This window comes from Agelaius tricolor, unplaced genomic scaffold, assembly GCF_023055355.1.
Source record: "Agelaius tricolor isolate 1412-34295 unplaced genomic scaffold, bAgeTri1.0.p SCAF_2, whole genome shotgun sequence".
Lineage (NCBI taxonomy): Eukaryota > Metazoa > Chordata > Aves > Passeriformes > Icteridae > Agelaius > Agelaius tricolor.
In genome coordinates this window covers 23,610,288-23,630,046 of record NW_027269262.1, presented here as the reverse complement: position 1 = coordinate 23,630,046, position 19,759 = coordinate 23,610,288, and the positions used below count along the sequence as shown (strand labels likewise).

At 43.0% G+C, this 19,759-nt stretch overlaps 2 protein-coding genes across 8 annotated transcripts; one reads left to right on the top strand and one right to left on the bottom strand.

The window, feature by feature from the left end:
* The first annotated feature begins 2,652 nt into the window (after positions 1–2,652).
* Positions 2,653–11,417, top strand: ROPN1L (rhophilin associated tail protein 1 like). Of its 3 annotated transcripts, none has more exons than XM_071454363.1 (7): positions 2,653–2,711; positions 4,688–4,837; positions 6,682–6,805; positions 6,975–7,136; positions 9,558–9,733; positions 10,196–10,291; positions 11,066–11,417. In XM_071454363.1, exons 2-6 carry the CDS (start codon positions 4,707–4,709, stop codon positions 10,257–10,259), a joined length of 657 nt encoding a protein of 218 aa, XP_071310464.1. In that variant the 5' UTR covers positions 2,653–2,711; positions 4,688–4,706; the 3' UTR covers positions 10,260–10,291; positions 11,066–11,417. The 3 variants fall into 3 exon arrangements, with proteins under 3 accessions (XP_071310464.1, XP_071310442.1, XP_071310453.1); XM_071454341.1 differs by having other exon boundaries at positions 10,925–11,417; XM_071454352.1 differs by lacking the exon at positions 2,653–2,711 and adding an exon at positions 2,720–3,098 and having other exon boundaries at positions 10,925–11,417.
* Positions 11,418–11,774: 357 nt separating this feature from the next.
* Positions 11,775–19,443, bottom strand: SNRNP48 (small nuclear ribonucleoprotein U11/U12 subunit 48). Of its 5 annotated transcripts, none has more exons than XM_071454289.1 (9): positions 19,306–19,443; positions 19,110–19,223; positions 18,928–18,988; positions 18,511–18,585; positions 15,992–16,180; positions 14,922–15,043; positions 14,336–14,489; positions 13,013–13,177; positions 11,775–12,097 (listed from the first exon to the last, which is right to left on the bottom strand). In XM_071454289.1, the coding sequence occupies exons 1-9, from the start codon at positions 19,363–19,365 to the stop codon at positions 11,820–11,822; spliced, it is 1,218 nt and encodes a 405-aa protein (XP_071310390.1). In that variant the 5' UTR covers positions 19,366–19,443; the 3' UTR covers positions 11,775–11,819. The 5 variants fall into 5 exon arrangements, with proteins under 5 accessions (XP_071310390.1, XP_071310399.1, XP_071310428.1 ...); XM_071454298.1 differs by having other exon boundaries at positions 13,013–13,174; XM_071454318.1 differs by having other exon boundaries at positions 11,831–12,097; positions 13,013–13,174; positions 14,374–14,489.
* Positions 19,444–19,759: the final 316 nt, after the last annotated feature.

Here is a 19,759-nt window from a genome sequence, read left to right as displayed (position 1 = left end):
GAGTCCATGGGATATTTTGACTAGTTAGCAGGAGTCATGGAAGTAGGAAGCAGCAGAAATTCTAAGGTATGCTGCTTTATAGCAGCATTTCTGGCAGTGCTGCTATAAAGCAACAATTACATCCATGGATATGCTTCTAAATGTTCTTTATATACAAGACTCTATTTTACAGTGGGAGGAAATACTTTTAGGAAGCAGCATAGATTCATATAAAGAGAGTATTAACAAGAACATGTAGTGACAGGACAAGGAGGAAGTGGCTTCAAACTGGAAGACAGTAGGTTTAATTAGATGTTAGGAAGACATTCTCTACTGTGAGGGTGATGGGACACAGGAACAGATGGCCCAGAAAAGATGTGGATGCCCCACCACTGGAAATGTGAAAAGCCAGGTTGGATGGAGCTCTGAGTAGCTTGGTGTACTGAAAGTGCTTGTGCCTGTGGCAGGAGGGTTGGAACTAGGTGATTTCTAAGGTCCAAGCCAGGCCAGTCTATGATTCTATGAAAATACATTTCATTAAATACAGAAAAAAATTTCCACGTATGTGCTGCTGTTTCCCATACTACAGTGTGGCAGCTTTATGCATGATTTCACTGCACTGGACCAAATTGCTGGAAGAAGTTAAGATTATGACATCTACTTTTGGAGCATTTTAGGGATAGTTTTGAGTGTGTGCAAGGACCACAGATGAGAGATAATATGCATCTTGTTGTTAATCTGCTATCACTAGGCACCTTTGAGAAACTGCACTGTGAAATTGGTTTAATTGAATTCTATTCTGTATGTTCCTGAAGGATAATGTTTCCTTCATGTTTTTCTTGCTATCACGTTCTTAAATGAGTAGATGCTTTAAAACAACCAAAGGGTAGAAATGTATGTCATTATATGTCAGAAGTTTACTGTTTTCTTTAGTTACAGGAATCTGCAAAGTATTTTGAAGCCGAATAATTAGCCGGTAGCTTATGCTAAGTATTCCTGTTTTATGAAAAATTAAACAGTTGTTAAAATGTGCGCTTATTGCTTTCCAGAGCCCACCATTTTATCTTTGTCCTGCATGGCCTTGCATGTTCATCAGCAGGAACATAATGTGGATTAAAAAGGCCTGGCTTCAAATAGAATTGTGTGCTTCTGCTTGGCCTGTTTTGAGCATGCAGCACCCAAGTTTCTTTGGAGCAATGGCTTGAGAAGGCTTTCTGACGTGAATAATCCTATTACTAATTTGATTTGAGTGCTCAGGCTGTGTACAGTCCATTTTAGAAGGTACAGGAGGGGTATTGCTTTGTAACCAAGAGATGTGCTGGCATCTTTACAGAGGATGCAAGTCAGGTTACCTCTGGTGCTGTTTTTATCTGCAGTGGAAAGAAGACTTTGTGGCAGAGAGGGCACTTTGGTTCCTCACATTCTGGAGCAGTGGGAGAGCCCACACTGCCCCGTGGTGTCAGTTTGGACCCGCAGGTGCTGAGAAGCTGCTGACACTGGCTGTGCTCTCGCCATGGTGGCAGACTCGCCAGTGGTGCTGCTATCCTGAATGTCCAGGACTGTGGAGCCTGACCAGCAGAGGTTGATTGTGGCTGAGCTGTCCTTGGAAGCAGCAGTTTCCAAGGGAATTTTTGGGGATACATTGTCCTGTCTCTTTTTCAGCTCACTCAGCATTTCTTCACATTTCATCCAAGCCAGGAAAGGAGGTGCAAGAATGCCAAAGGCAAGATGGACATGCCACCCTAACACTGCTCACCCAGTGGAGCATCCTTGTGGCCAGGGGACATGCAGGGGCCAGCAGGCTACAGGGAACCCAGGCACCTGCAGGAACCAGCCTTCCCAGCCATGGGCTCTGCCACTTACATGGGGCTAAGATGTTCACAGAATCGATCAAGTTGGAAAAGATGTCTGAGATAAAGACCAGCCTATGACTGAACACCACCCTAGCACCTAGACCATGGCACAAAGTGCTACATACATTCTTTCCTTAAACACCACCTGGGATGGTGATTCTAATACCTCCCTGGATCAACCCTTCCACTGTCTAATCATCCCTTCTGTGAAGAAATTCTTCTTCATATCCAAACTAAATGTTTTAATGTCCCCTGCCACAGCTTAAAGACTGTGCCCTCTTACTCTGTCACTGGTTGCTTGGGAGAAGATGCCAACCTTCACTTGCCTACAGCCTCCTTTCACGCAGTTGTACAGAGCAATAAGGTTACGCCTGAGACGACTCTTCTCCAGGCTAAACAACCTACCTTCCCCAGCTGTTCCTCATAGGACTTGTGCTCCAGGCTCTTGTCCAGCTTTGTCACCCTTCCCTGCGGCATCCTCCAGTTCCTCCCTGAATTGAGAGGACACAGGATTCGAGGTGTAGCCTCAGCAGGGCCGTGTACAGGGGAAGAATCACTTCACCCATCCTGCTGGCAACACTACTGCTGTTACAGGCCGGATACCACGGGCCTTTTTGGCCACCTGGGCCCACTGCTGGCTCATGTCCCGCCGCTGTGCCCTCCAGCCTACTCCGACCCACCCTGCTGCGTCTGTGACTTTACGAAAGTAAAGTTCGTAACTTTACATTCAGTCTCCTCACCCATGGTTTGGGCCTTTTCCAAAGTCTGTACAAAGAGCAGGTGCTGCTGTTGCCCTTTAAAGCTCGCCGCCATCAAGTTTTGCCCCGCCCCGGCCGGTCCCTCCGCGTTGCCGGGGCAGCGGGGCCCGGAGCGGGGCAGGTGAGGAGCCGCGTCCGGGCCTTCCCCGAGCCCCGGCGCGGCCTCCGCGGGGGTCTCCGGGGCGCTGGGGCCGTGGGCGGCCCTGGGGCTCCCTCCGGCCTGCGAGGGGCCGCTGCCCGCCCGCGGTGCCTCCCCGCAGCTCGGGGCGGACGGGCCGCGGGCAGCCCGGGCTCGGCCGGTCCCATCTGCGTGTGGACACGCCTTGGCCTTGTTTTCAGAACACCTGGGGCTGGCTTGGGGGGCGTGGAAGGAAAAAAATAGAAAATTAGAGCTAACTAGATAGAGGAAGTGAAAGCGGTGAGCTGCTCTTTGTCTCTAGCGAGAGTAACCCATGGTGAAGGGGTGCAGAGGCTGCCTGACCTAGCTGTGTTTTTTTTTGACCATTAGGTACGTATATATGTGCAGGAGGTTCCCTCTGAACATCAGGAAACTTTCTTTCCCTGTGAGGGTGACCAAGCACTGGCACAAGTTGCCCGCAGGAGTGTGGAGCCTCCATCCTTGGAGATTCTTGGAACACACCTGCACATCAATCTTTGGCACCTTGCTCATAGGTTGTGCAGGGGTTCAGACCAGCTGACCTCCAAGAAGTCTCTGGCCACCTCTGCCCTTCTGTGATTAATGGCTTACTGTAGAAAAGCAGCTCTTGCAATGCATTTTTTTTCCTGATTTTATTTTTATTCTTTTATTTGACTACTTCCCTAGGGTACATGCACACACAGCTGTATTCCTTCCTCAGAGTTTTTCTGTTGTCCTGAAATTCTCAGCTTTTTTGCCTTCAGCTTCTGTTCCTTGGCTAGAGCTGTGTTTTTGAATCATTACTGAAAGTGCGTGACCAATGTGGTAATTAAATGTGCACTTTGAAGTTTGTTTCTGATGCAAATTGCCTGCATTGGAGTGATGAAGATGCTGTACCCCGTCTGTATTTCTCCATAAATAAAGCTCTAAATATGGCTTGATCCTCAAAGGAGCCTTGAGCCACAGCAGTTCCATTGCTCTATCTCTGACTTTTAATTTTTTTCTTTCCTGCTACAGGAAAATAATTGTGAGAAAGCCACCTGCCAGATACTCTTATCTTTAAAAAGTCTAAAGGGATAGAGGATTCTGTTACGTGATTCCTGATTACTTTCTTAATGCTGTTGCTTTTACTGCTCCTCCTTTCTGCAAACAACTAACCATCTTAGGTTCCTGTTGCTAAATCAACTTAAGCATGCCATAGTTTGTCCTGGAAATGATGAGAAGAGTTTCCCACTGAATGCGCTCCATTGCTATGGGAGAAGAACCGTACAATAGCCTATCTCTGTCCCTTCTTTTGGATCCTGGGGAACAGGATTCCTTGCAACAAATGAGTTAAATCCTGAATGAGACAGATACACCTGTAGAGCTGTATGAGCAAAGTGTGATATGTGCTTGCAGCGCACATGAATGTTTTGTTCGTCACTGTAATTGTTTGGAGTAAAGTCTGTCACGAGCACAAATTAGTAACTTTTTGCCACAGCATTTTTGAATACATAAACACAGTACAGACTTGCTCATCTGCGTATTCTGGTATCTGTACAAAAATGCCAAGATTTTCCTTGGCATGCAGTAGTGAGTTGTCAGTGTAGATACCTTTCATGTTGGCATGTGTGGTGTGACTTGTCTGGACTGCCCATTTTACAAATTTTCGTTGTGGTAGGTTTGAGGAGAAAAATCAGTTTAAAACTGTCTGAAGTCACCTGTTAAAGCAGTAGTTCTCACCCTCCTGTGATTGGTGCCCAAGTTGATGTGTTTTACTTGGTGTAGCCATAAAGGTTTTTAGATCCTAGAGCCACACGGGGCTTTGTCTATTTACCCTTCCAAATCTGTCAGCACCCCAGAAGCCCTAGCTGTCAAGTAGGACAGGAGAAAATCTGGGGTCAGGCACTATTCACTCCCATGTGCACACACAGCTTTTCATTCACATCTGCATCTGTGAACTGCTGTTTTATTTCTTTCAGGTCGTTGTGACTGGACACCATGCCTCTTCCAGAAACCATGTTCTGTGCTCAGCAGATCAAAATCCCCCCGGAGCTACCCGATATTCTGAAGCAATTTACTAAAGCTGCTATTAGGACTCAGCCTTTTGATGTTTTGCAGTGGGCAGCTGCGTAAGTATGATGTTCACCTAACAACAGAGAGCTCTACATATGGGCCCTCAAAACCTCACTCTCCTCTTTATTGTATAGTGGACACAGTTTTGAATATTGCATCAGCATATACATTACATATACACTTCTGTGTAGTAATGCAGCATGTAAGCCTTTTAAAAATTTTATTTATTTTATTTCTTTTCTGTTTCCTTGAGGTTTAGGGCTGGCTTACTTCTGAAATAGCTGGATTTCCATACAGAAAAATGCATCTTAATTTTATTTTTGTTATTAGTCTTTCTATCTGAAAGACCAACTCTTTTTTCCTTTTGGTTTGGTTTGATTTGGTTTGGTTTGGTTTTTCTTCTCTCATCTGAGATTCAGTTCTTGGAATTTAAAGGAAAAAATAGACATTAGCTTTCTAATTCTTAAGCCTGGTTAGATTTCTCTTCTTTCTTTCTGGGAAAAGTGCCTGAAAAATTGCACCTTTGAAGTGATAATCGGCATAATAAATCTCTTGCTATAAAGTTGATTTAGATGTTTAAATGTTTCTCATTTAACATTTTGTTTCTTTTACTCACCTGCTCACTATATTTTTTTCCTGCCCTATGGTTTGTGTGGGCAAGCTCTTGAAAGGCGTCTGTGAGATGTTCTCAGCTGGGGGGACTTGCAAAACTTCTGCACCCTGTGAGGGAGGGGAGGCTGTTAACACAGCCAGGCTGGAGTCCGGCTTGTCTGTTAGAAAGAAAATAATCCGAAGCTGAATTGTTACCGCTGCAGTGTTGGAGGAAGCCAGCAGGACCACCTTACAATGGTGTGGCGTTTCTTAGGAATGTGGTGGAGGTGAGGTGCGGCTACGTGTGTAGCCGGAGCCTGCTGGGACTGGCGCTGCAGGAGCAGGGGCAGCCCCGAGCTCTGCCTGAGCACGGCAGCAGCAGACGGGGGCAGCCCCGCAGGTGGCAGCGCGTCTGCTGCGATCCTCCTGCGGCTGCCCATCGCAGCCCCTCTCTCTGGGGCATGCTCCCGACCTGGCAGAGCAAGATCTGTCCCTGGGAGCCGTACAACGCAGAGCAAAGCTGTGGCTTCACACGTGCTGCTGCTGTTGTAGTGCTTGTGCCTGTGAATCATCAGATGAGGAACTGGATCTGGCTGAAAAATAGGCCGGGTGTTATCTGTGCATGTGTACTGTGCATCTGTTTCTATAGTCACACTAATTCAGTTCTGGAGTGCTGCCTGCTGTATTTTAGCTGTATTTTAGCACAGCAGGGGATAGCCTGAACATGGACAGGGAAGACCAGGGCAGATGAGGCAGGACAGGTGGAGAAGCTTGTAAATTAGATGCACCTGAATAAAAACTGAGTTTTCCTTGCACAATTCAGTTTGTTGGCCAGTTAAGGCAGAGGCAGTTCTTAAGGTTGACAGCCTTATAATTAAAAGGATGTGCATCCAATGCCCTTTATGCTCTGCTCTTAAGTTTTAGTTTGGAGTGGACAGAAATAGCAGAAATACTGAGAAGAGAATTGCAATGTGAATAGGCAGGTGTACATTTTGAGTAGTCCACGAGGGGAATGTTAAATAGATAAATCCTCGGGTTCATCAATTAAAAGAACTGAATATATCATGCACAAAATAAGTTAAATGCCTTAAGAATTATTAAAGTGTAATGAAAAGGGGCAAGTAAAGTCTAAAGATTGTGGGTTTTGGGCACAGGAATATGGGAGTTGTGCATGTAGGCAGCTTACCAGTTGCTGCCGCTCCTGTGGGGGAGCCTGCAGACTCTTACACTGAACTGTAAGAGAATTTACTTCTGTGCAGTTTGTAATGGCCATGGGCATTGAGGTGTGTTGCTCTTTCCATTCACTTAGGTATTTTTCAGCCTTATCTAAAGGTGAACCCCTTCCTGTGAAGGAGAGGCTCGAAATGCCATTAACAACAGGAAAAAAAGATGCTGGTTTGACCCCAGGACTCCTTAAGGTCTTGCACAAACAGGTACAAGCTGTTCTTTATCAAATGCACAATGCTATTGAGGAATGCTGATGTGTTGGAGATGGCTGGGGAGAGAGACTGTCAAGTATTTGAAGTATTCTGGGGAGACAGTGTTCTTAAATTCGTTCTGGTTTTCAGAGTTCTTATTGTGGTACCATGATTTTGTTCAAAGCTTTCTTCCAAAGACATGGTGGCCATTGCAGAACTGAGGGAAAAATGGAAGCATTTGGGCTTGCCAGAGGAGCAGCTGGAAGCTATCCTGCAATTGGACAGTTTTGGCGAGGAGGTGGAATGGATGAAGTTTCTGGCACTTGGGTGCAGCGTGCTTGGTGGGGTACGTTCACAGCTGGAGCCCTCATATCCAAACACAAGGGGTTGCCTGGGATCCATATGCAAGATAGACCATAGAACAATTAATGCAGATGGATTTGAGGAATGGTGATTGCTTTTGCAGCAGCTGGTAAAGTGGCTTGAGTGTTTACTTCCGTTGTCCATCGGATTTTGGTCTGGGGAACTTAACCAGAAGGATGGCTAAGTCCTCGGTGGAAGAGCAAGTGTGTCTGCAGGGAGCTTGTACTGTGTGAGAGAGGATGATGGAGGAATGATGCTCATGGCATCAGTGTCAATATCCATGAAGGAGAACTGAAGAGAGAAATTAAAGAACCAATTTTTAATTGTTTGTGTAGCCAATTAAATTTTCTCAGCAGCACTTAATGTTACTACATCTGCACTTAATTCTTTTAATGTCAGTAATAAAATCTCAGCAGAGCATTTCAACAGAATGAAAGATTATAAAATGCATTAAGCTGATGTTCTTGTAAAGTATAATACTTCTAATGATTTCTACAGTAGGGAAGAAGAGGTACTAAAAAGAAAATATATGTGAAATAATTTTTGTGAATGTTGCAATATCTAGAAGGCCTGAATGTTAACCTGGCCTGGCGATGCAAGTGTGCAATTGTCTGTCTATTTATCCATCTGTCTGTCCATCTGTCTGTCTGTCTTTATTTCAAATTTGTATTTCTTGGTTCCAGTCTCCCTCCCAAAATAATCTTGTCATCTGGGCTCTTTTCTTCATTTAAAAATAGTAACAGCAACATTACTTATCTAAAAAAAAAACAACCACTCTTTCCTGCAAAAAAACCCAAATAAACCAAAACTAAAAATGGAGTCACAGGAACATCATTCTAATGGAGCTAGACAGACTAAAATTCACCATCTCACCATCCTTTTGGATATTAAGTGAATTATTTGATTTCAATACTACATAATGAAACCTAGATCTGAGTTTCCTAAACCGGAGAGAAAGACATACATGAGAAATTTACATTAATTTCCTGCAGCTTTAAATTGTGTTCACAGTCAAACAGGGTCATGGTTGAGATACAAGAGTAGACAAATATGAACTTCTTAAGAGCACCAGTCTGAAATATCTTTTTTGTAAAGCATCAATACATTTTTATAAAAGCCTTTACAAAAGGAGAAATGACCACACAGGTAGCCTGTTAAATTGTCTTCCAAGGTTGGCAAAATGGATATGAATAACTTTGCTGTGTTGTGAGAGGGACCGTGGCAGAATCAGGTGGCAGGACCAGAAAGGACAGTAGAGGGGTAGCCAAATGCAAAATGTAGAGTTGGCATCATAGAGTCAGCTGCCTGTCTTTTCCCTGAGAAGCCTTCCAGGGGAGGAGATGCATTAAGTAAAACTGGTAAAGGATTATAAAATGACATTTCTCTGGCATGTGTTCTAGATCCTAAACAGATACAGTATTTATTTTAAATAGTGCTATTCTGCTGGTAGGAAATACTATCTTTTTACATAGACATTGCTTGCTTGTTAATGAAAATGTATGAGTAAATTTTGAAAAAGTTGCAGTGAAAAATATTAAGACTTAGGTGGAAGAAAGCCTGTGTGGGTTTGGTTTTGTGCTTTTATATTTTGGATATATATGGCGCATGTGGTTTTACTTGTTTGTTTCTTTAATGGCATCCAATCAGTCTTTGAATGAAACTCAATGCTGAAATTTTCAACACTTTTCCCAATATAGCTCAGCATGCATAAGGCACTGGATTGTCAACACCATATTAAAGGAAGTATTTTTTTCAAAGTATATTTGGAACTAATAATTTGAGGCATGTGTTTTAAAGGTAACTCGGATGTTATTGGCCATTGACTAAACTGAAATATTCTTTAAATGCCTTTGCCTCAGTGCTTTTTCTACTGTCTGTTATCTCTACTTGCATAGAGATAGGGGAAACAGTAATTATCAGCCAAAATATAATCTAAAAATTATGTAATATAATATCATAATAAAATCACCAAACCTATATTTATTTTCTGAGGATTGTAGACTTATCTATCTTAACTGCTGCTGAGAATTCATTTAGAGCCATTGAGGTGATACACACACACACAAAAAGATCTTTTACTAGATACAGTGATGTTGGAGCTTTTACAGTAGCAGAACAGAGCTATTTGGCCCTAATGGAGAGAGAGCTCAGATTACCCTATGCAATCTTTAACCATCACAAGATTCTGGTATTTTTTACTCTGGCCTCTACTAGAACTACATTATTGTTTCCATCCTTGGGCCTGCACTAGAGAGTAAATTTGGGGTTTGAAGCTAGGCAACGATGATACCTTTATTTCATGTACCCTCCCTTTTAATGGCTTTCAATGTGAATTTTGCCATGATATGCAAGGATGTTCATGGCTCTGATACTTTTCCTTTCATTTCTTGCTGGAACCCTGCAGTCCTTGCTGAGTTCAATGAAACAGGCCTGTGAGATCCTAACAAGAGACCCAGAAGGTGGAGCAGCTCGAATCCCCTTCGAAACATTCTCGTTCCTTTATTTGTATTTGGCCAGCATTGATGGAGAGATATCAGAGACAGAAACTAATGCATTCCTCCATGAAATTAAAGAAAAAGCGTAAGTAAAAATCTGTGCAAGGAATTTTATTGTCTCGATTGCCTCTGGGTTCTCCATAGGCCTTTAATTTCAGGTGAATAGTCCATCTTCTTCTGGGCATAGCCATGATGTCAGGAGTAAGGATTGACTAAGATTGTATCAAAAATATAGTTATTTTTTGTCAACTTCAGCATTTACACTGTTAAAAGATAAACTGTTATTTATCCATCTTTCTCTGAAATATTGAAATCTTTGCAGGGTGGTATAATTTTCCCTGTAGGAAGCTATTATATACAGACTTGTAACATCTGCATATTCCTGCTTCTGGGACCAGCAGCATTTTCTGGGCTGTTTCTTTGATTTAACAAATCATAAATCCCCTTTTTATTGCATTTCATATAGCCCTAAATTGTATCTTTACCAACACACTAGGATTTACCACGTGAAAGTGCCATTTAAAAATTTTGGTTTTTTCCTTTCCAGGGACAAACACTCTGGCATGGTACTCATCAGACACTTCCTGCCATACTCCTTCATATTTTATTGATCAACCTTACCAACCCTACTCTTCAGCATGAGGTGAGAAGAAAAATAAAAGAAGGAATAAATAAGTTCAAGAAAATAATTTGTGTTCAAAGTACCATAATTTACATTTCAGAACAACATGATCCTCTTCTCTGGCATTTCCTTTTCTTTATCCTGCTCTTGAGATGGCCCTTCAGGGGATGTTCATTGAATAATACATGGTTATATTGTTCTCCAACCTCTCAGACACTGATGGCCACCCCTAGGGAGCGACCCCTTCGCTCATCTGCTGATATTGAATTGAGCAAAAGTTGTTCTGTTACCGAGCTTCCTACCTACATTTGATAACTGATTAAGTAAAACATGGAATTGAGTTAAGCCAGGGCAGGTGTAACTGGAGCATTTCTCATTATGCTTCTGGTAGCTCTCACTTCGTTTTGACTCTGGCACAAATACAGCTTGTGTGCCAGGACATGCTCTATTTAAACTGTTTTACCAGACCCTACTGAAAGAACTTAATGAGAACCCTGTGGCTGAGCTGGTAGACAGAACCAATGCAAGGACTGCAGTGGTTCCATATTGTTTTCCCTCTAATTAGAAGCCTTTTAGAACTTAAATACCTTTTTTCATTTTTGGATAAACTTGTCTAAATAAAGATCTTTTAAAATATGTTTTGTTTTCTGACAGGTAAAGCTACTGCATTTATCACGCAGGCAAGGAATACCTTACATAGAGTTGTTTGGTTTAACTGCTGTAGCAGGTATAGAAGCCGAAATCCATCAAAACTAGACCAAATATTTACTGACAGATAATCACACTTAATTGCAGAAACAACTGAGATATGAAAGAGGATACTAGAGGCTACGGTAAAACTGGAAAGATTCCCTTTGACTGAGAAGGCCACAACCACGAGCAACATGAAGTGCCCTTTCTTGGCACATTGAACAAACAGAAGTATTTTAGGAAAGATGGATCTTGTTCTTATAGTTGTTTACTTTGCTGAAGCAAGAAGCTTGGCTGATGGTGACTGACCTTGCTGAAGTAGATTGTGTGAGGAATTAACAGAACAGTACATCCTTAATATCTACCTGCATGTTTTAAGTCTGTTTTAGCAACCTCTATCACAAACACGTGTGTGTTAGCTGCTGAAAGGAAATGCACCTGCTGTTTGAATATGGTACTCAGCAATACTCCAACTGTCCTTGGTGCCTCCCCCCTAGCTTCTGTGGAGAGCTACATTCTCATCACCTTTGCCAGATTATATTGTTCTGCATTTTCTTTGAGCATGAGCTTGGGAACACTAACTTTTGTGTTATTGTCCATTTAACACCAGCGGCAATTGAAGATGTTTTATCCTGTTGGAGAACTCTGAAATGTGCCCTCTGGTAGATGCTGTAAGTAGGCAATGTCACCTAGAGGTAACACTGGTAGGTAGGAGAGGGAGCTCTCTTCATGCCTTCCCTGTTTGTAACTGATCTGGACTCCAGGCATTAGCTCTGTTCTATATCCACTACTTATGGGGCAGGAAGGCCAGTAAGTACAGCCTCTCATAAATTTTATTCTTTAGCCTTGTGAGAATAACTCAAATACATGACAGATCAATATAATTTATTAACAGATGTGTAAATGTTACAGATTTACACATTATCTGAAATACACTGCTTCCATCCTGACAAACTGTAGCACTTTTTCGTCTCCATGCAGCACAGGTCAATATTATGTGCACACCTTTACAGTCTTGGGCAAAACAGCAGTAACAATAGTTCTTGTGGAAGTTATGTTTTGAACAGCTGACAAACAAAATCATCAGGTTCTTGTTCCTACTTTCTTCTTTTATGATTGTAATACTTGTCTTCATCCCTGAAACAAAAACATAAACATTGTGTGGGCTGTTAGGCTCAGAGTGAGAGTCTGAAGAGAAAAAAACTTGGAAAATGGCAAGCTCTCATTAAATGTAGCCATGTCCTCCTCTAAGGAAAGAAAGTAAACTGCTTGTAGACAGTTTATTTTCCGTGCTGCTTTAATCAAGCCTTGTCATGCAGTGCCAGAGTGGCAATAAGTTTAGGATGAATGGCGTCATGGTGTAATGAAGCCAGCTTTGAGACAAGCCATCATTGCCATCCATGCAGTTATGTAATGCATTTACCCAAACACAAGGGACAAGGCAGCATTTCTTCTGCACAACAGTCCCTATCATGTCTGCTCAAACACAGGTCCAGCACACCTGTGGTCCTGCAGATGCAAATATCAACTTTGTTGATGGTATTACAAGCTGTGGCCTAGATTTGTTTTCTTTTGCTAAATTGTATGTCCAGATGTACTGAAGAGCAACAGCATTGTTTTGAAGCATCTAATGTGGAAAGGTTAATAATACTATTTATTAAGGTCTAGAGCAAACTAGAGCAGAAATCATCACTAGACATGACAGGCACTTAGTTGTGGATGAGAAACATGCTGTCCCTTTAACCATACTGCTCAAGGAGTAAAATCAAAAGCCTGTTATAGTCCTGTTGCAACCCTGCAAGCATGCTGCAGAAAGTGCCACCTTTCAGATGTGTCAGTAAATTCTGAAGTCTGGATCACAGTTTGTGATCTCACAGTATGTTCTGTTTAGTATTAGTAGCCTCATACCACTGACTTGTCATACTGCACATGAGGTTAGCCTAGCTTTTTCACTGGATGAGACATTCTCAACCTCTGCACTAAGTTCTCAGAGAAAATGGCTACAGCTGCTTGATTGGGAAGCAGGAGCCAGCTGTCACTGTTTCTGCTCACCTCTCTCTTTTTCTCCGAGAGTCTCTGTCTTTGCCTCTCTCACGACTCCTCCTCCGTTTACTTGGACTCCTGCTGGTGTCTCTCCTGTGTCTCGTGCACTCCGTGTCCTTACTGCTTCCCCCAGACTGCCGCGAGTCCACTGAAGCTGACCGCCTGTCCTCCCTTCTGAAAATAAACTTAAGTGACTTTAATCCATAAAAACAGTTCCACAGTCACTGCTTCCAGTACCAGTTTTGTAATATAGTGACATACTACTGATGTAAGACAAAAGACATATCTTTTATTAAGCCTATCTCTCTAAGAAATGCAGTACCTCCCAAAAGAGGCCCAAAGTCCATGTGCATATCTCAGCACTCTAATCCAGTTATTTCCTATGAACACTGCTCCTTAACACCTTTGCTTGTCAAACAGGAGGCATTAGAAGGGGTTCACTCTGTTTTGCTTCAAATCTTTTAACTCTTCAAGCACCTGCCTTAAGCTGCAACCTACAGCTGGAGAACCTAAGTCCTGATCTGACAGAATCACAGAATTGTTAGGGTTGGAAGGGACCTCTGGAGATCTAATCCACTCCCTGTGCCAAGGCAGGGTCACCTAGAGCAGGTTACACAGGAACCTGTTCAGGTGGGTTTTGAATTTCTCTAGACAGGGAGACTCCAGCATCTCCCTGGGCAGACTGTTCCAGTGCTCTGCCACCCATTCATCTTCATTTTAATGCTGGTAACAGAGTGTCGCTTTCTAGAGTGTTTCAAAAACATTCTCCTCTCAAAGACCTGCTGAAGAGACACAAATAGGCAAGCACTAGGTCATGACTCCATGTTTACTTCAGTGACCAACATGTGGAAGGGTGTGCAGTGTTGCTTGACACAGCAGAAATATGTATACTACAACACCCTCCCAATTAGCACAGCAGCATTTGAAGGGATAAGAACTGTAAAGCCTCCCCATATTTAATATGTTATGGAAACCTCTACTCTGAGGTGTAATATATCTAGCACATGTCATGTGGTAGGGAAGGGTAAGAAATTGTATACTTGTATTTCCAAGTGTCCTTCTGTAACCAGCTACAACATATATACACATTTGGGCACAGAGGGAGCACTATTCATCCCCCACCTCCACCAGAAACTAGCTGTTCAGCTGAATCACTTGCAACTAACCTACTTACCTCTGAAAGAAAGATACTTATTAATTTTTCTCCATCCTCCATGCAGGCAGAGTTTCTCAAACAAGACTTAATAGAATTAGTATAAAATAAACCGTGCATATGACTCAGATAATGTTGATATGTGCTATTAGAAGAAGGTGGTAAGATAAAATTACAACCTGCTTCATGCCTGAAGAAGCTGTCAGCTGTGGCATACCTTCCTGAAGACTTTGACTTCCCTCCTTCACATATCTCTGAATTATCCAACCTGTTCTCCTCCTGCCACTGATTGCTGAGTTCTTCCATATGCACACCAATCACATCCCGAATCACCTGGAGATTAAGATATATTAAAAACAAACATGTCATGGTAGTGCCTGAACTAGCACTAAACAAACTGTAAACATCTCAAAAAAAAACCTAACCTCACAAAAATCTCCCCCAAACCCTGTACATCAGATGTTTGAATGGAAAGTCTTATTTGCAGAAAAATGTTTCAGCATAAATTTAAATAGCACCATTTTATGATAGTGAGCTATATCTTGCTGGCATTTTCATATTCAAACCTTAGCAGTTAGAAATGCTCATTATTTGTAACTTGCTGCAACAAACCAAAATAATTTCTCTACAGTTTGCAACAATAACAAAGCAGGATACAAGAAGCAGAGAAAGACACATTATTTGTCTTTGAAAGCATATGTAATTGTTTATGCTGATATATAATAAGCACTTTTGTGCAAAAAAGCCTTTTTTTTCCCATCTCACCTCAGTGTAGGACTTCTTTGTTATATGAACATTCTTAGCTCTGTATGACTGTCGCCGCCTTTTGTAATCTCGCATTTCAGCCAGAATTTCAAGATGGGACTTCGGACCTTTCTGACTATCATCTAGCAAAAAATTGGGAGTAAAACAAATGGTCATTAGCAGGGTGTTAGCACCTGCAGTACACAGGCCTTGTATGCTCAGGAACATAAAATAACTGTGCTCTTTCTCAAGCTCCTCCTGTATTTAGTAACTATGGTGAATTTATCTCAAGCTTCCTCCTCCAACCTTCTTGCTGGCTGCTTACACACAAGTAAAAAGCCACCAAGCAAATGCTGTTATGTGTTCTCAGTTTCCAAACTGTGATCCACACCAAAATACAGGCTTGTGATTTGGTCAAACGCCTTCTAAATATGAGTCATGTTTTCAAAGCCAGTATTACACTAAGAAACAGAATGAGAAAGCCAGATTCTGTAAAAAAGTTACCTGCATAGATGCCAAGCACTGTCACACCTCCTAGGCACAGCAGGGCCTGCAGGGTGACACAGATGCTTTTGCTGCACTTGGTAGTTACAAACTGGCATGACTCAACAGGGATGAGAGGTCCCAGACCAACACCAAAGTATGTTGCTCAAGAGCTCCACCTGGATCACTGCCAACCTCTCCTGTTCAGCTTTTACTCTTAAGCAATCTTTAATCTCATCATGTCTTACAGCAAATAACTGTTAGCTGCACAGCACAGTGGCAACATTAATCAACCTGGAGACAGCTGCAGCAAAGACAGAAGATCCATCCACTGAGATACCCATAATACATGTGCCAAGGGCAGAGCACTGAGGTTTTCCAAGAAGGTAAACACCACAAAGGACAACAAACTAGCATTTTGTGATCCCGGATCTTTGTTGTAGCTTTTAAGAACAGTATGCTCTCCACAAAAAAAAAAAAAAAAAAAACCAAAAACAAACAAAAAAAACACCCCACAATCAATTCTGTTTGGCTATCAACAAAACTCATGTAACTGGACAAAGTGAAAGTTCTGAGCCATAAATTCAACAACAGATCATTCTTCAAACCTTGGGTGATTTTTGCTGCTAAATCCACGAAGAGATCACTGTCATTTTCCGTAATCTGGGATCTGGACCTCTGTTTCTTTGTCTCCTCAACAACATAATCGTAAAGAGCAAGGCGGTCAGCTTGGGTCAGGTCACAGGTGAAACGCTTGTGGTTTTGAGGAACTTCTATGGGCAGTAACGAGTAAGAACCTGGAGGTTGGACAGAGAGCTGTTACTTGTAAAGTAGCATAATTATGCAGGAAAATAGCAAGAAGCTCAACAAACAAACAATGCCGTAAACTCCTAGGCTGTTTTCATCCTTCCCCTATGTATCTGTAAGAAGTTTCAACCTTCTTAATTTGAAAAGATGAAAACTGCTCAAAGATCCCTCCCAAGCTCCCTTCAGGCTGTAAAACCCCTCTTGACTGCTTACACAGATACAGTTTTCATACCCCACAAAGGAATCATACTAGATTAGATCGAAACAACCTCTATAATTTCCCATGAGTTTCAGCTTTTGGCTTACAAACTAAATCAAAAGAGGCTGCAGCTCTAACTTGTGGGTTTATCTTACTCCTAAAATGTTATGTAAAGTGCTAGTTGCAAAATACCTGTTCTGCCAACAAGAATGAGAGCTTCTAGGAGACTAGATAACCAAGCACTGTGAAAATCAGTCTCACTCATACTGTCACCTTCCCTACAGAGCTTTTATAACAGACTGACACTGGGATTTATAGCTAAAAGTACTGCAAAGGCACTTTCAAAGTGCTCCAGATCAGATAACTGACTTAAAGCTACAGAAACAAGCACACTGCCTGAACACTTTCTTTCCCATTCCCCAGTTAAAACACACATGCCTCCAAACAAATGAATCCATTCTCAATCCACTGCAACAGCAGTTAAGTGACTTCCACAAAGACACAGGCTGTAATCCTCTAGGACATTGCCAGCAGAACACCATTTGAGTCAAAAACTTTCAATTCTCCTGCAACCATTGATCCGACCTCCATAATCCTGCCTCCCCCAACACAATCCCACACATCTCCAGACAGACAGCAGAGCCAACACATAAGAAGGGGGTATGCAACAACAGCAAACCTAGAGCTTCTCCAGATTATTCAGCTCTCAATGGAAGCTGGGCAATCTTTCACATCCTACTATCACTAATGACACCAAAGAAGAGGAAGAGAAACCACAGTAACTTTCAAACAAACCTAAAATACAAGATTTCATCATTACTGTACTTGGAACCTAAACCAGAACTGTTCTACCATGAACAAATGAATTTAAACACAAAAATTAGAAGTCTCTTTTTAAAATGCACTGTTCTTACAGTGTCACAGAAGTCCATAAAAATGCACTGATAATTACATGCTTGTGATTTTAGAAGAATTACACAACTTGTGATTGAGACAAAGTTTTCTTTTCAACAATATAGCTATGCTAATATTCTAAATATGGTTAGAATTGAAAAAAAGAAAACAAAGAAAGAAAATCTTCTCCTTTGAGACAGTAAGTCAAAAAGGAAATTTACAATGAAAAAATATTTTTCATTTGTTTCTGTTGCCAAAGCCTTTACAAACCTTACAACAGGCCAAGTTGTCACAATGAAAAGCACCGATCCAGTTTTAGTGTTAACCTCAGAGAAAGGCAAACTTGCAGGGCAATCTGGGCAGTGAACACTGGCATCTAGTGGCTCACTGGTGCACCTTTGCAATGAACCACTCCACAAAGGGGTTATCTGCTGCTTCTCTACTTGGATGTGGTTGTGTCAAATTAATGAGTTCCCACTTCCCTTCAGAGGAAATGCACCTCACATGCTCAAAACACTTCCAAGCAACTGTCCATTAAGCCTCTATTTGCTATGCCAGAGAAACAAAGAAAACATGAAAAGCTGTCCGAGCAAGCGCTGCTGTATTTCACTGTCCGAAAAGTTTCAGTGTTACTTTTCCTTCTGCCTATATATGTTTAACAAACCAAAGTCTACAGAGAGCAAGTGTTCTTTCAGGTGTTGCAGTAATTTCTCAACCATACACTAAAGCTCAACAGATTCCTCAGGGAGCCATATTTTTCTGCTTGATCTAAATCTGACCTTCAAAAACTCCATCCTAGCCTGGTCCTCTGTCTGGTCACAAAACCCACTGAAAAATGAAATGTAAAGGAATTAGTGAGCCTGGAGCAGTGACAAAGGACAACATCACATTTGCAAATGTGCCAGCATAATTCTTATACAAATTCTTAGTTCAGTCTTGAAACAGTCCAACATAGTAACCAGCCTGTTGTTTGGTTTTTTCAGTCCTGAAGACAATAAGAGATACAGCCACAACAAACTCAAAGTCTCTCATCTAGTTGCCCCAAGTATAGAAAGTAATCATGCTCCAAGATGTGCAGGGGAAGGAATATTAAAAATAAATGAAGTGAAATTCCTCACAGCAGTTCTCAGTGGAATGAGAGGAATGAAGGAAGCAGTAAGGAGGGAGACAAGGGCAGCTCTCCACAGGAGGCTGGTGAAATCACATCAGTATCTTCTTGCTCCTTACCTTCACTGTAGCCTGAACCTTCCTTCATACTTTGGGCTCTAGCCTGCTTAACAATGTGAAACTGTAGATCTTTATCTGCAGGCAGAGAAAAAAATAAAATATAAAAGTGATCTACAGAATAGAATTACACAGTGATAGATGCATAAAAACGGTAAATTAAGGCAAATTGCAAATTACAATTTGAGAAAACTAACCTACTGATTGAAACACTGAAGGTTTTCAGGAGGTCTTGGGGAGCTTACAGCTGCCAAGGCAGCGGGGTTGTGCTGCCGTGAGGACCCGGCCTCCTTAGTCCCACATCTCCGTCCTTCCCCGGGACCTCCCCATGGCCCCTCATCCTCTGCACTCCCCGGGGGTCCCTCCTCAGCCCCAGCCGCGTGTGCCGCCCCGTCCGGCGGAGCCCCCGCTGCCGCTCACCCATGGCAATGCTAGGAACCTTCAGGTTTCCGTAGAAAAAGCTGGAGTCGTACATCTCGGCCTGCGGAACCAAAGGGCTCGGTCAAGGCCCGGCCCGGGGCTGCCGAGCGGCGGTGGCGGCCCAGGCGCGCCCGGGGCAGCAGCGCCAGCCCCGTGCCCCGCTTCCCGAGCCGCGCTCCCACCTCCTCCTCGGCGGAGTATCCCATCCTGCGGAGCCGGCAGGACGCCGCGTGCCTCTCCAGCGACGCGCGGGGAACACGGTGATGGACATCGTAGGGGCACAGCACCCACTCCACCTGTGAGGGGACACGGGTCAGCCCCGCCACGCCGGCCACGCCGGCCCCGCCGCCCTGCCCCGCGCAGCCCCCGCCGCCTCACCGGGTCCCCGCCGAGCCATACGGCGCTGGGAGCCGCCATCGCTGCGCCGGGCGCCGCCATCGCCGCACCGCGCAGCCCCGTGACCGAGAGGGGCGGCCCCGGCGCCGCCTTCGCTGAGGGCGCTCCCGCCTCCGAGGGGGCGGCACCCGGCCCGGCACGGGGTGCGGAGGGGTCAGAGTTGAGCTTTGCCTTTTATTTTTTAAAAATTAGTATCCGGTAGCTGGACAGTTAAGATTAATCAGTTGCATTGTGAGCATGGTTAGTGTGAAAAATGCATATTTTATGATTGGATTTTCGCAAATATTAGAATGAATATTATATGTGTTTTGTTAGAAAGTAATGCTGTATTAATTCTCTTAAGTAGTGTGTTAAATATAGTTTTAGGTTATAAAAAAATGTTAAAATACAAACTATGCTATGTAGGATACCTTTTTTTTTAAAGAAAGGACTTGCA

Excerpts from the sequence above, each read along its gene's own strand:
- ROPN1L (XM_071454363.1), top strand. The coding sequence starts at position 4,707 with ATGCCTCTTCCAGAAACCATGTTCTGTGCTCAGCAGATCAAAATCCCC. Across the intron at positions 7,137-9,557 it reads GGTGCAGCGTGCTTGGTGGG|TCCTTGCTGAGTTCAATGAA; the intron begins GTACGTTCACAG and ends GGAACCCTGCAG. Across the intron at positions 9,734-10,195 it reads CATGAAATTAAAGAAAAAGC|GGACAAACACTCTGGCATGG; the intron begins GTAAGTAAAAAT and ends TTTCCTTTCCAG.
- SNRNP48 (XM_071454289.1), bottom strand. The coding sequence starts at position 19,365 with ATGGCGGCGCCCGGCGCAGCGATGGCGGCTCCCAGCGCCGTATGGCTC. Across the intron at positions 18,586-18,927 it reads GGTTCCTAGCATTGCCATGG|ATAAAGATCTACAGTTTCAC; the intron begins GTGAGCGGCAGC and ends CTCTGCCTGCAG. Across the intron at positions 14,490-14,921 it reads CAAAGAAGTCCTACACTGAG|GTGATTCGGGATGTGATTGG; the intron begins GTGAGATGGGAA and ends CTTAATCTCCAG.